Source organism: Mustela lutreola, chromosome 7, assembly GCF_030435805.1.
Source record: "Mustela lutreola isolate mMusLut2 chromosome 7, mMusLut2.pri, whole genome shotgun sequence".
Lineage (NCBI taxonomy): Eukaryota > Metazoa > Chordata > Mammalia > Carnivora > Mustelidae > Mustela > Mustela lutreola.
In genome coordinates, this window is record NC_081296.1 from 109,650,736 (window position 1) to 109,663,824 (window position 13,089).

Consider the following 13,089-nt stretch of genomic DNA (forward strand, 5'->3'; position numbering starts at 1 on the left):
ATTTGGTAGTGTGTGATAGTTTTAATTGCCTCCATTGTCAGTGCAGTGCTAGTTTCTGGTCATGGCCTCTCAGCTTGAGTTGAGCGCATTCGTACTGCTGGGGTACATCTCTTCATGTGTGTGAGATTTGTATTCTTCTTCTTCTTCCTCTTTTTTTTTTTTTTTTTTTTTTTTTTGCTTTAATTTAATAGGAATCCTGTAAATATTCACTTAGGAAAGCAGGATTTCCCAGAATCCATTAGCATAGACTGTTTCAGTTCTTTGAAATACACATGATACAATTCTAAGCACAGTGTTAACACTGTTCTGTTTTGGAATAAACACATGACTGAAGTGGAAGGCTTAGTTGAAACTAGTTTTAGAGATCATTATACAGATTGTTTATACTAGTCCTGTATTTTTATATTTTGGAAGTACATTCATTGAAAATGAAAAATGGAAACCACATGAAATTTGCATTGTAGGTCAGTATATAATTCACCTGTCACTTTAAGTATATCTGAAGGGTTAATATGGGTTTGAATGGTGGGGGGGGGGTTGGTTTTTTTTTTTTTTAACCTATTCAAATGATTGCTTTATCTTTTCTTAATAGAACAGGATATTGAGGTTTTTTTTTTTTCCCTTCAGATTCTAAATGACCAAAACAAAGCATTACAGTTAGAAGTTCAGAAGCTACAGACTCTTGTTTCTGAACAGGTAAGGCTTTAATGAATTATAAGGCTGAAATATCTAATATTAACAAGATCTGATTCTTCTTAAATAATATCCAGCTCATTTTTGAGGAGTTTTGCTGAATTATGGGTATATCTTTCCATTGCATTTCAGTTCATCTTGTGCTTATCAAGTGTCTAAAAAAATTTTTTTCTTCCTTGAGGGGAAGCTAATGCTAACTCCCTGTTATAAGCACTTAAAAAAAGTGCCATAGAATACAAAAAAAAGTATTTTACATTTGGTTCTCAGGATAAAATTCTTTACACTTTTGGAGCCTTTTTTCTAAGGCAACATGGTTTCTAAAAAGAAAGTGGGTTTGAAACCTGCTACCAGCACTTAAAAGTGGAGTGATGTTGATCAAATTGCTTAACCTTTTTGAGACCTTTTATTCCAAGTCTTTTACACTGAGATTTTATTTATATCATAAGCTTGTTAGATTTAAATGGGGACCTTTATGTATAGTACTTCGCCTAGTGGTTGGCATTAAGCAGGCATTTTAAACCTCAGTTCCTTTCCGTTAGAATATTTATTTTTTCATCTCCTCTCTACCCTCTGCTGTCATCAGACTCTTCTGTATTTATAGCAACCTATCAAAACTGTAGCAGCCTTAGTATACATGGCTCCATAAACTGGAGCTCCAGGCAATGTCCATTCTATGGCTGTTCCTAAGAGTTGCCTTTGGACTTTTCTCCTACAGAACTCTTCAAATTCCAGGGTTTAAAAATACTCTAGAAACTCTTGGTATTAGATGACACATTAAAATAGCTTTGAATGTTTCTCTAATAGTGTTAAACGTGGGGACTTGTATTAGAAGCTGAAATGTAAGTTGCAGATGGTAACACTTCCTTTCAAAGATACATGCTTTCATTTTTTATTTTAAAATTCACATTGTGGAGGTATTAAATTGGTATAAGTAGCTCTTTTTCAGGTGAGCCACATGCTATGGAAGTATTTGTTAATATCTGTTCACTTTTCAAGAAATAATCTTATTCTCTTCCTCTTAAATATGATAATGCCTTGCATGATGTTTATTATTTTGTATATACTTTACCCTTGCAAACAAAAGGCAGTAGAGGAGGTAATGCTAAACTGATGATATTTAGTGCAGTGCGGGGACATGACTTCATGCCACTGTAATCCTAAAATAATATTTAAGTCTTACTGTTAAATCTTATTTCCCTTTGTTGTCATATAGCTTATAAGAGATTCATTTCATCAGTTGTAAGAATTGTCCCCCCTCACTTTAGCATCTCTGAAGTCTGGATGTATCTTAGAATCTCTGGTTAGCTGGCAGCATTTAAATTTTTAGTAGCTACATAAAATACCAGTAGGAAATGTAACATTAATGACTTGGATGAGGTAAAATGTGATTGATAATTTTTGATTTGTGTTACCTCTTGCCCAGAAAAGCAGAATGTTAAGTTGTGAGTTGGTTATAGAGATTCTGAAAAACTTATTTCAGTGTATAAGCTTTTAAATACTTCCTAAAATTAACTTCATGGAAGGGAAAACAAATGCCTAGAAATGTATGACTCTGTTGTGGGATTTCAGTATTAATGGTGCTGGTAACTCTTACATTTAAATAGAAAACTGGAATCTTTACAAATCTTTTAACTTTTAGAATCTTTTAATCCTCTAGTTCTGCCTCATTAGACAGGAACAAAACCAATAGCTTTAAATTTTTCTTTTTCTTAAAGAGAATATGATGATGATTTAAGAATTGCCATTCTAATATCTTACATAAAATTCCCCAGTGTATGTGTGGAAGTTAATATTAAAAAAGAAAATCCTCAGGACGCCTGGGTTGTTCAGTGGCTTAAAGCTTCTGCCTTTGGCTCAGGTCATGATGTCAGGGTCCTGTGATCAAGCCCCACGTTGCATCTGGCTTTCTGCTTAGCAGGGAGCCTGCTTCCTCCTCTCTCTCTGCCTATCTCTCTGCCTACTTGTGATCTCTGTCTGTGAAATAAATAAATAAAATCTTTAAAAAAAATCCTCTAATTTCTACCTTAACCAAATCAGCTTTCTGATACTCCTAAGATTTCCATGTACCTGTAGATATTCTATTAGAATAACAGCTTTTTGCATGAGATAGGTTTTAATGAATGAAGAATAGTTTTAGGAAGTTTAATGAAGAGTCCACAGAACAAAATTTTATAGCTACATTTTTAAAAGAATTTGATAAGGAAAACTTACTTTGTGGTACTAATTTAAGATTTGCCATTTGGTAATTCTTAGAACTTTTCTTCTTAAAGCTTTCTCTTAAAAATAGTTTAGAAAGCATGTTAACTACAATGGTGTGTTTTGGTTGTAGTTGTGACTTAGCTTTCTCATCTTGGCAGACCAAAGAACCATCTCTTTGGCTTCTTTTCTAGTCATTTTTATTGCTATCACTAGTGAAAGAAGAGATAAAGATTAGTGTAATCTTAATTTCTTTGATTTCCACCTTTCTTTAACCCCTTCCTATCCAGCAGTCAGAATTCTAAGTGACAGTTGAGAGATGAACAGTTTAGTTATATATATAAAAAAAAAAAATTCCGTCTTTTTGCTCCATGGATTTTTATCTGGGAGGAAAAGATTGAGCTTATTGAAACAGAAACCAGTGATGGTGCCAAGTTGTTGTTTCTTCAGGTGTAGGAGACAGAAAGACAACAAATACCAGGTAAGGTAACCTGTTTATACACTAAAGAGGGCAAGGCTCCATGCTGATATAAGCCTATATGATAACCCTAATGAAGCAAATAAATCAGTTACTTACTAGGATCTCATTTATTCAAAATAAAACTTCTGGGGAAGCAAGGTTCTGACTTATCTTTTTTTTTTTTTTTTTAAAGCATAGGGACAGCATATTTATTCTTATTCTAGGAGATTTTTATTAGTGAAAACTATAGGGGTAGGAAATCTTTTCCTCTTTGCCCTGTTGCCTGTTTATGTTTTATTGCAGAAGAATTTATTATTGTATTAAATGTAGTTTGGGAAATTGTCTAGGGAGAACGAAATTGGATTGGGTTAGGCCGGTAATGTTTAAAGTAAAAAGGTTGGATGGATGCTAAGCTGGTCACTTTTCTGCAATTGAATATTTGGTAAGCTGATGACTGAGAGTACATGTTAAAGTGTACCTCTGTTAAAGGAAATTAATTTCATTCAGGTTTATGAATTGAGTATGTGCTAGACACTATGCTCCATGCTGAGGCTACAGAGATGAATGAGACTTGGTTCCTACCCTCAGGAATATGGCTTTTAGTGTGGAGAATGATGTGTAACACAGAAAAGTATGATGAATAAATTTCTTTAACTGTGGTACAGGGTTGGAGGAAGAGATAATGAATTCTGACGGACGCTAAGGGTAAAGAGGCATCACAGAGAAGGCTTGATTTGGAAAAATAGCCATCAGTTTGCCCAACAGCTAAGGGGAAATCCAGCTGAGGGAATAAAGTGTTAATACTTACCTGGCAGGGGAGATACTATGGTCAGAAAGGTGTTTTTCCCAGGGCAAGGCTTATCCATTGCACTCCGGATGTGCTGACTCCTGCGATTTCCCCAAATGTGGGAAACTCGACTGCATAATTTGTGGTTGTGGGGGACTGTGTGTGTGCTTTCCCTTGTTTTAAAAAAAAAAAAAAAAAAAAAAAAGTCATGGGTCATGGCAGTGTGTGGCCAAACTGGTGTATTCATAGTTTATTGGCATGTTGTAGAAGTGCAAAGGATACAGTGTAAGGAGTAGAGAAAGGCTGGCTATAGCCCAATTATGAAGGACTTTGTATGCTGTGTATGGACCATGAACTTGAGCTAGCATGTTGGTAAATCCCTGAAAGATAATTGCAAGGATGAATAAATGTTCTATCTAGCATTTTAGATCACTCTGGTAACAATGAGGTATTTGAATTTATGTGGGGGAGAAGTATGTAGGACTAAAGGTATAATGCAGTAAGTGATTAAGGTGCAGATAACTTGGACTTAATAGTGTTGTCTTTTTTTAAAATTGAGATATAATTGACATATAACATTAGTTTCAGAAGGACTAATGATTTATGTGTTGATAATGTGAAATGAGCACAGCAGAAGTCCAGTTAATAGTTAACATTCATCACCATACGGTTACAAATTTTTTGTTTAATCTTTTTTTTTTTTTTAAAAGACTACACGTGTGTGAGCGCGCTCTGGCTGGGTGGGAGTTGGGGGAGGGGAGGTGGTAGGGGAGGGAGAGAGGGCGAGCGCCAAGCAGGGTCCACACCCAGCATGAAGCTGGGATGCGTGTCCTGATCTCATGACCGAGATCATGATCTGATCTGAAATCAGGAGTCCAGTGCTTAACTGACTGAGCCTCCCAAATGCTCCTGTTAAACCTTACATGAGATGGCCATCAGCAAAAATAAAGATGGACAAAAACCCATCTTGATGAAAAATTTGTAAACTTATTGCATGATTTATATTTGTAGTTTATAAACCTGACTTACTATACTTTTGACAACTCCAGTCTCCTTTCTGGTAATAGGGAAATTTTTCCCATTGGGAAGTTTTTCCTGTACCCCTCACAAAATACTCCTTGTAGGCAACAGGCAGAGAGAAGTATAGTGTGGTATTGTGATATTTGAGATGGATGAAGCCAAGGGCCTAACCTAAGGCATTGAAGAAAAGGGGGTTAATTTTAGAATTATGTAAGAAGTGGAGTCTCAGGACTTGGATTTGGCAATGGAAAAATTAATAGTACTTGTGAAAAGGGTTATAATAGAATTGGGGGAAAAGAAGGAAACTAGAAAATTAGAAAAGTACAGATAAGGAATGGGATGGGCAGAAAAAATGTTCAAAGAAAACACCCCAAGTCTGTTTTGGTAGGCTACTTAGCTGCCTGAAGGCTTAGGAATGCTAACGGGGAAGCCTCTCTTCTGGACACAAAATAAATTATAGCAGTGGGAACTTTTTGTGTTTCTGGAGAGATGCTGGAAGGGAAGTAGTTAAAAGTGGGGGTCAGTTTACATATCCTGTTTTAATGCTTTACAGGGAGAATATATTCATGTGTTGCTCCTGCAACTTATAATCAGTTTTAAAACATTGTATATATTTGTCTAGGTGGTGGTCACATAATATCTACATGTTAAAAATTAATTGATTTGTATATGGGATTTTTGCACTTGCCCATATAAATGTTATACTTTAGTTTTTAATGTCAAAAATCAATTTATTAGAAGAAAGAACAAAGCCTCCTTTCTTGGTCTTCAAGGCTTTAGAGCCTTGGATTTTTTATATTCAAAGAACAGAATTGATACAGAATTAAGGCAGATTCTCTTCTTTATTCTTAAGATTTTCTTTTATGGCAATTAAAAATTATTCAGAAGATACTGAATAATTAATTAATAATTAATAATTTACTGGCTCATACTTCATCCTTTTCTGTGTCTTTTGTGTAGCTGCTTCTCTTTTGTCTTGAGTTTTCTAAATTAAATAACACTTTAATTATTAGCAGTCTTCAAGTATGGCTCACCTTCCTAAATTTTGGTTCTAATTAAAACTAAACAATTTTCATAGAATCATATTTTTAAATTAGTTTTACATCATGTAAACCTAGTAAAATTAAACATTTTTCTTTTTTGGGGTGATTTTTATTTTAGCCTAATAAAGATGTTGTGGAACAAATGGAAAAATGGTAAGTTTAAGTTTTTCTTTTTATATTTTAATGACTAATTTCTACCAAATTTGAGATAACAGAATTATTAACTATATTAATCTAGATTTTTAAAGTGCTCTTTGTACTTCATAATGGAAGTATGGTGGCATGCTGTTGATTGGTTTGATTTGGGATTACAGTAGGTTTGTGGTGTTAGGTGTGGGAATGATTTTATTTAGGCCATTATGTATTACTTGACACATTTTACTTATTGGTTAAGAAGTACTTTTAGACCATGATCAGAGATCTCAGAAACCTTTCTAGAAATTAAGTTTATAAAAAATGAGAGACACAGGAGTTGATTGATATAAAATATTTAGCAGTGATAGTATTTACCTTGAAAAATGGTTAATATATTTTAAATTTATGATTTCAGTATTCAAGAAAAGGATGAGAAGTTGAAGACTGTAGAAGAGTTACTTGAAACTGGACTTATTCAAGTGGCCACAAAAGAGGAGGAACTGAATGTAAAACATTTTGTACATTTGTTTTCCTTGTGAGTTTGTCTGTGAACATGAAGGGGATTACTGTAAATTAAGATTTTTTCCATAACCTTTAAAACTTAATATTAGTTATCCACATTTAATGAATATATTATTTTTTTCCGTTAAACTTAACAGTTTATTAGGAATACAAAAATGCATAGTTGATTGTAGCATTCACTGTCTTAATGAAATACTTTTTTTTTTCGGTTTGTAATTAATGCTTCCCCACCTCCACCATGCCCAGATGAAAACTAACAGATTTCATAAGTTCATGAAATAGTATTGGAGGCCAGGGAAAGGAGAGACTCCTGTTCTGTTCTGTGATTATCATTAGTTCTAACTAACGTGATAAGGACAGGGTTGCTGGAAGAAATGTTAAAGATGTATTTGAGTTTAGGGGGAGAAATGACTTAAGTATACCACTTAAGTGGTATACTATGTGCTCTTGAGGTTGTGGAAACATAGGTAGAAATATTTGTGGGAATAAATGAATTAAAAATTCATTTGAGTATCTCCAGAAGTTACAGAATTGTAGACATGTGTGACAAAGAGACTTCTGGGTCTTCCAGAGAGGGAAAGAAGCAGCTAAAGAAAAATGAGAAATGAGGATATTTTGAAGATAGCTAATTTTTTAGAAAGTTAAGAGTGTGTTGTGTTTCTTTATCTTTGAAAAAGGCAATAAGAACAGAAAATTCATCTCTGACGAAAGAAGTTCAAGACTTAAAGGCTAAGCAAAATGATCAGGTAATGTATTCAGTAGATCCTGCAACTGTTCTCTTTTTAAACAGTGCACAAACCTGTTCTTTTCAAATAGAGCAAGTCTGTTGTTATTCCTCCTTTCATCAATGTGGAATTTGTCAGTCATAGTTTTAATCTGTGAATGATTAGTGACTTGATTAACAGTACTAGAAGCTGCAATTTTTTGAATGCTGACTATATACCAGACACTGGGTAGCTATACTCTAGATAGGATGTCATTGCTGCTTACTGCAGTTATAAAAGTTCTGAGTGTACAAATGTGGAGAAAGACTCTAAATAATAGTAGAAGGAGCTATCTGGAATTAGGCAATTTCCTAGTTCTGTTTTCTTCTTATCTGGTTAGAATTATTCATTTATTGTAACATTGTATCTGTTGATTTTTCTTTTAGCCTACACTTTCCATAAGTAGCCTTAAAGCTACTTACTTTCAGAGTGCTTTTCATTTTCATAATTAGAACATTTAAAAAAAACCTAGAAAGAATTCCTGGGTTTATTGTTCTCATTTAGATTTTGGTATAATAGAAAATTTAAGGATAATATACTCTCTGTTTCTGAATTCATTAATATTTTGAGCAAATTGCTAAGTAGGATGCTTTCCTATTTCCAGGTTTCTTTTGCATCTCTAGTTGAAGAACTTAAGAAAGTGTAAGTGGTGATATTTTTAAACTGGTCTTTCTCTTTTGGTCCATTTTCTTAGTGCTCATAGATCTTGTTTTGTGCAATTTAGATAGCTGTATGTTAGTTTAACCTTCACTCTAGAATTTTTCACTGCTGGATTAAGGGAATTTCGTTGTACTTTTCTAGTGCAGTGTGATTGCTAAAACATTTCGTAATTCCAATTATTTTCTTGTGGCATCGAATTGTTAATTTTCTGCTTCTGCAGTAAGAATTGAACTACTAAAAAAAAACAACAACAACAAAACAGGATATACTGGATATAGAGAGCATTTATCTTCTTCTTGACCTCTGTAAAGTTTGATGCCATAATTGTGTATACATTCTGCCACTGCTTTCAGAACTCTGGAAGCCAATATTGTTGAGAGAAACTTGATTCTTCCCGGTGTTTTTCAGGGTATAAGTCATATCATTCTCTATGCACTTTTGAAGTATTGTGTGTATCTCCTTCTGTGTATCAGCTTTAGCCATCTGGTATTTACTGATTAATTCTCATTTAGGAATACTTCCCTGCCATCTCTTTCTTAGACAGGGTGGACAGAGGCAGAGAATCTTAAGCAGGCTCCACTCTTAGTACTGAGCCCGATGCTGGGCTTGATCTCAGTACCCTGAGATCATTACCTGAGCCAAAATCGAGAGTCATATGCTTAACTGACTGAGCGACGTAGGCGCCCCTCATTTAAGAAGACTTTTAAATATCTTTTTCCCTTCTTATGTGCAAGCTACTTTGCTATTTTATTTAAAATGGAAGAGTAAATTTGGATAACCCCTGTTGGTGCTATTTGTTTATGTCTTGATTTCTATTAAAGTTTAATACTGCATTTCTTCATCTAAGGATTCATGAAAAGGATGGAAAGATCAAGTCTGTGGAAGAGCTTCTGGAAGCAGAAGTTCTCAAAGTTGCTAATAAGGAGAAAACTATTCAGGTATTGGGAGAGAGTAAACTGTGTGCTGGGTTTTTTCTTCCTTTTTTTTCCCCCTTGTTTATCAGCTTTAGTGAATATCATTTAATTTCATGTGTTTGTCTGACATTGCATTTTATGTCAATTTCTGTGTTTCCATTGTCCAATTTTGTCTGTTTTGTCATTGTCAAGGATTTGAAACAGGAAATAGAGGCTCTAAAAGAAGAAATAGGAAATATCCAGCTTGAAAAGGCTCAACAGGTAAAAATCCCAGAGCCATAGCATGACAGATTTGTTAGTGTATGTGTTTATGAGCTGTTTGGTTTTTTTCTTGTTACTCAGAAAAAACTTTTAGTAGTGTGCTGTAAGTATTTTGGGTTATGTGCATTTTTTAAAAATGTATTTTATTTATTTATGCCTGATTTGAGAAAGTGTTCTTGATATTTTATTCAATATATTTTTTAACTTTTAAAAATTGTTTTCTGTACTAATGTTTCATTTTAGTTTGCCAAGTTAAACAGAAAACAGTTTGGTAAATCTTTTTTTAACCTTTTTTTTTAATTGCATGGATTAAAATGTTTTGTTATAGAATATGTATTGCTTAACTTTTGCCTATAGAACAAAAGGCATTGAGGGTATTTCAGAGGTAGCCAGAGATTACTGGACATAGATGGGGTTTGGTGAGTTTAATCTGATAAGGCTTCATTGAAAAAGTAAGATTGCATAAAAGTGAGGATTCATCCATTCATCCCACAGAGTTATTCAACAATATTTCCTGAGTTCCTTCTGCTTGTGAAAGCACTGTGTTAATGATTTAAGATCATGTGTTGAGAGAAACAGGGTATGATGAAAAGATCACAGTTCTCTGATATAGATTGAAAGGTTAGGAAAATCTCTTGAGGAACTGACACCTAAGCCAAAATCTGAAGGAACTTGTGAGAAGACAGTGGAAGGTAAAAGTTGGTGTTGAATAACTGTATGATTTAAAAAAAAAAAAAAAAAAAGGACAGTGTTGAGTACTGTTGAGTAGATGACATGGAAAACTGGAAAGAAGAGCTCTGATACAGTAGAGAGGTATATGTACAGTTACTACTCTAATTCTCACAACTTTAGATTTACCACATTATTTAGACTTATTATTCCAATTTTTATTTTGTTACTCTTCCTGTCTTTGGAATCAAAAGAAGTCAAAATCCAAACACATCTCATTTTGGCATGAATAATTCAGCTAGGATCTTTGTAATTTGAAGTGTACACATTTTAAAGTTTATCATAAAGCATAAGGTCATTTGAATGGATTATAAATAGCCTTTTTTCTGCTTTTTCTTTTTCTCTTTCAGTTATCTATTACTTCTCAAATTCAGGAGCTTCAGAACTTGTAAGTACCATTTCTTTCATTGCCCTTTAATATCTTTTTCCACAGGTTAAATATAAGTATGTATAATTCAATACACTATAGTTATAATGAAAATCAGAGCTGCTTTTTATTTAATTTCATGTAGTATTTTTAGGAATATGAAATTATATCTCAAAATGTTATCATAGTTTTATGTTTTCATTAGGATTTAACTTAAGCTTTTTGATGGAAATGGGGGTAGAGTGGAAAGTCTTATTTTTCATAATCTATAATCTGAATATGACCTTGGACTGAGATATTGCTCTTTGCCCATTTTAATAGCCACTGTGAAACTGACTATGTATTTCATAGCCAAACCAGTGGTAATACGCTGATTTCCTGGTATTGGTTTAAAGAAGATGATATGGAGTGAGAGTAGAGCTACACTGATTTATTCAGTATCTGGATCTGCAGTGATAGATGGAAGTTTTTTCTTTAATAATCCTATATTTACTTTCTTAAGATTTTATTTGAGAAAGAGCACACAGAGAAAGAGAAGAAGACACAAGATGAGCAGGGGGAGGGGCAGAGGAAGAGAGAGAAGCAGACACCTCACGGAGCAGGAAGCCTGATATGAGGCTTAATCCCAGGATTCTAGGATCATGACCTGAGCTGAAGGCAGACTCTTATTTGACTGAGCCACCCAGGCACTCCAATCATCTTATACTTCTTAATTTATTATCTGTAAAATCTTGTATGGTTTTTTACTTAAAATATTTAGTTTATTTTATGTGTTTACAATCCAAAATCTACTTCTCTAGTCGTCAATAATTTTGGTTTGTATGGTTCTGTAATATTTTCACTGATAGTTCTTATTAACTTATTTTCAGATTACAAGGAAAGGAAGAACAGATGAAGACCATGAAGACTGTTTTAGAAGAGAAGGAGAAAGACCTAGCCAGTCGAGGAAGATGGTTACAGGTAAGAAGTTAAAAACAAAAGTAAACACCTTTTTTATACTTGACTGTCAGTTCAATTCATACCAATTCTTTTTCAGGATCTTCAAGAAGAAAATGAATCTTTAAAAGCTCATGTTCAGGAGGTAGCACAATGTAACTTGAAAGAGGTATAGTATAAATAGATTACCAGCACATTACATAAAAAGTGAGGAGTCTGTTTTATATTATGTTAGAAAATAAAGAAGTTAGTATACTCTCTTAGTTTACTTGGCATAAAAATTACTGTACTGTAGTTGTGGTGTTGTTGATAAAATAAGTTAAATTTTATCTTTTTCAAGTCTTTCTGCCTGATTTGTTGGCCTAAGCCTAACAGCATTTCCCATCCTTACTTTTTGAGATTGACTCTTAAACTTACCTAAGTATCCATGTTTAATTGGTATATTAATCTGTAATCCTTAAAGAAATGGATATACAAAATCCAGTTAAAGTTCATTCTATCTTTGTAGATAGCCTAATTTTAACATAAAATTATGTCTTTATTTTTATGTTTCTATTTTATTGGTGCTTTATATATAGTACATATACTTTGTAGTTTGTAATACCTGATCTTCTTGATGTTAGAATTAAAAATGTGAATCTCTTCCTTAGGCATGTTCTGCATCACGATTTGAAGAACTTGAGACTGTGTAAGTATAATTTTATACAGCATTTCAAAGAGGAAGTTCTCATTATTTTGCAGAATGTACTTGAATACCATGAGTTTCTTCTCAGTCATTTCTTGTTAAATTAGGAATTAAAGTCCAGAGGCATATAAGCTAATAAGTCTCTTTTGGTGTAATAAAAGAGAGTGCTTTCAAATACATGGGGTAATAAAAGAGAGTGCTTTCAGATACATGGGGATATTATCCTTTCCAAGCCCTTCAAACCCATGAACCAAAAAGATAATCTTAGTTATATCAAACCCATCAACCAGAAGATAATCTTAGTTATAACCTTGATGAAGATTATTTAATCTCTAAGAAATAACTTGCTTATTGAGAAGAATGGTTATCTGTTTTCATACCAGTTACTGTGCTAAAGAATAAAAATATTGAGTCTGATCAGCACAGAAGGTACTACTAGTCTTAATAGATGTTCATCCTAGAAAATTTTTGTATTAAAATGTCTGTTCTCTTAATTTTAGCTAACTAAATCAGTTCACAGTGGTGAGAGGGATATCTGGACTTCATCTTTTTTGGCATACTATAGAATTACTTTTAAGATATTTTTGCTTTGCTGTGATGCCATCAATCTTTTTGGATGTTTAAGAAGTGGCCCTTTGAAACTGTGTCTTTAAAAGTAAGATATTGAAGATATTAGGTCATTGTCTTTATGAGGACAAAGGAGATGTCTCTATTCTTGACACTAAAATTCTCATTTGTACAGCTAATTGTTTATCATAGGGGCATTGTATGGTTATCAAGGTATTTGTTTCATTTGCTAATAGAAAGCTTAGAGACACATTTCTGACCTGTTTGTAGTAGGTATATAAATCATTAAAATATGTGCTTTTTAAAATTTTTATTTTTATTTACTTATTATTTTAAGATTTTATTTATTT

The 13,089-nt window shown here is 33.3% G+C and overlaps 1 protein-coding gene and 1 non-coding gene across 6 annotated transcripts in view; both read left to right on the forward strand.

The window, feature by feature from the left end:
- KTN1 (kinectin 1) overlaps nucleotides 1-13,089 on the forward strand; it is a 101,951-nt gene that overhangs the window by 56,523 nt on the left and 32,339 nt on the right. For all 5 annotated transcript variants that reach the window (XM_059182167.1, XM_059182169.1, XM_059182171.1 and 2 more), the window contains exons 18-28: nucleotides 628-696; nucleotides 6,318-6,352; nucleotides 6,750-6,840; nucleotides 7,534-7,602; nucleotides 8,225-8,262; nucleotides 9,128-9,218; nucleotides 9,387-9,455; nucleotides 10,535-10,572; nucleotides 11,421-11,511; nucleotides 11,588-11,656; nucleotides 12,138-12,175. In XM_059182167.1, coding sequence (XP_059038150.1) covers nucleotides 628-696; nucleotides 6,318-6,352; nucleotides 6,750-6,840; nucleotides 7,534-7,602; nucleotides 8,225-8,262; nucleotides 9,128-9,218; nucleotides 9,387-9,455; nucleotides 10,535-10,572; nucleotides 11,421-11,511; nucleotides 11,588-11,656; nucleotides 12,138-12,175 — 698 coding nt within the window. The remainder of the gene's footprint in view (nucleotides 1-627; nucleotides 697-6,317; nucleotides 6,353-6,749; nucleotides 6,841-7,533; nucleotides 7,603-8,224; nucleotides 8,263-9,127; nucleotides 9,219-9,386; nucleotides 9,456-10,534; nucleotides 10,573-11,420; nucleotides 11,512-11,587; nucleotides 11,657-12,137; nucleotides 12,176-13,089) is intronic.
- LOC131837710 (U1 spliceosomal RNA) lies at nucleotides 4,150-4,313 on the forward strand. Its single transcript, XR_009356302.1, has one exon. It is a non-coding gene; the product is annotated as a U1 spliceosomal RNA (small nuclear RNA).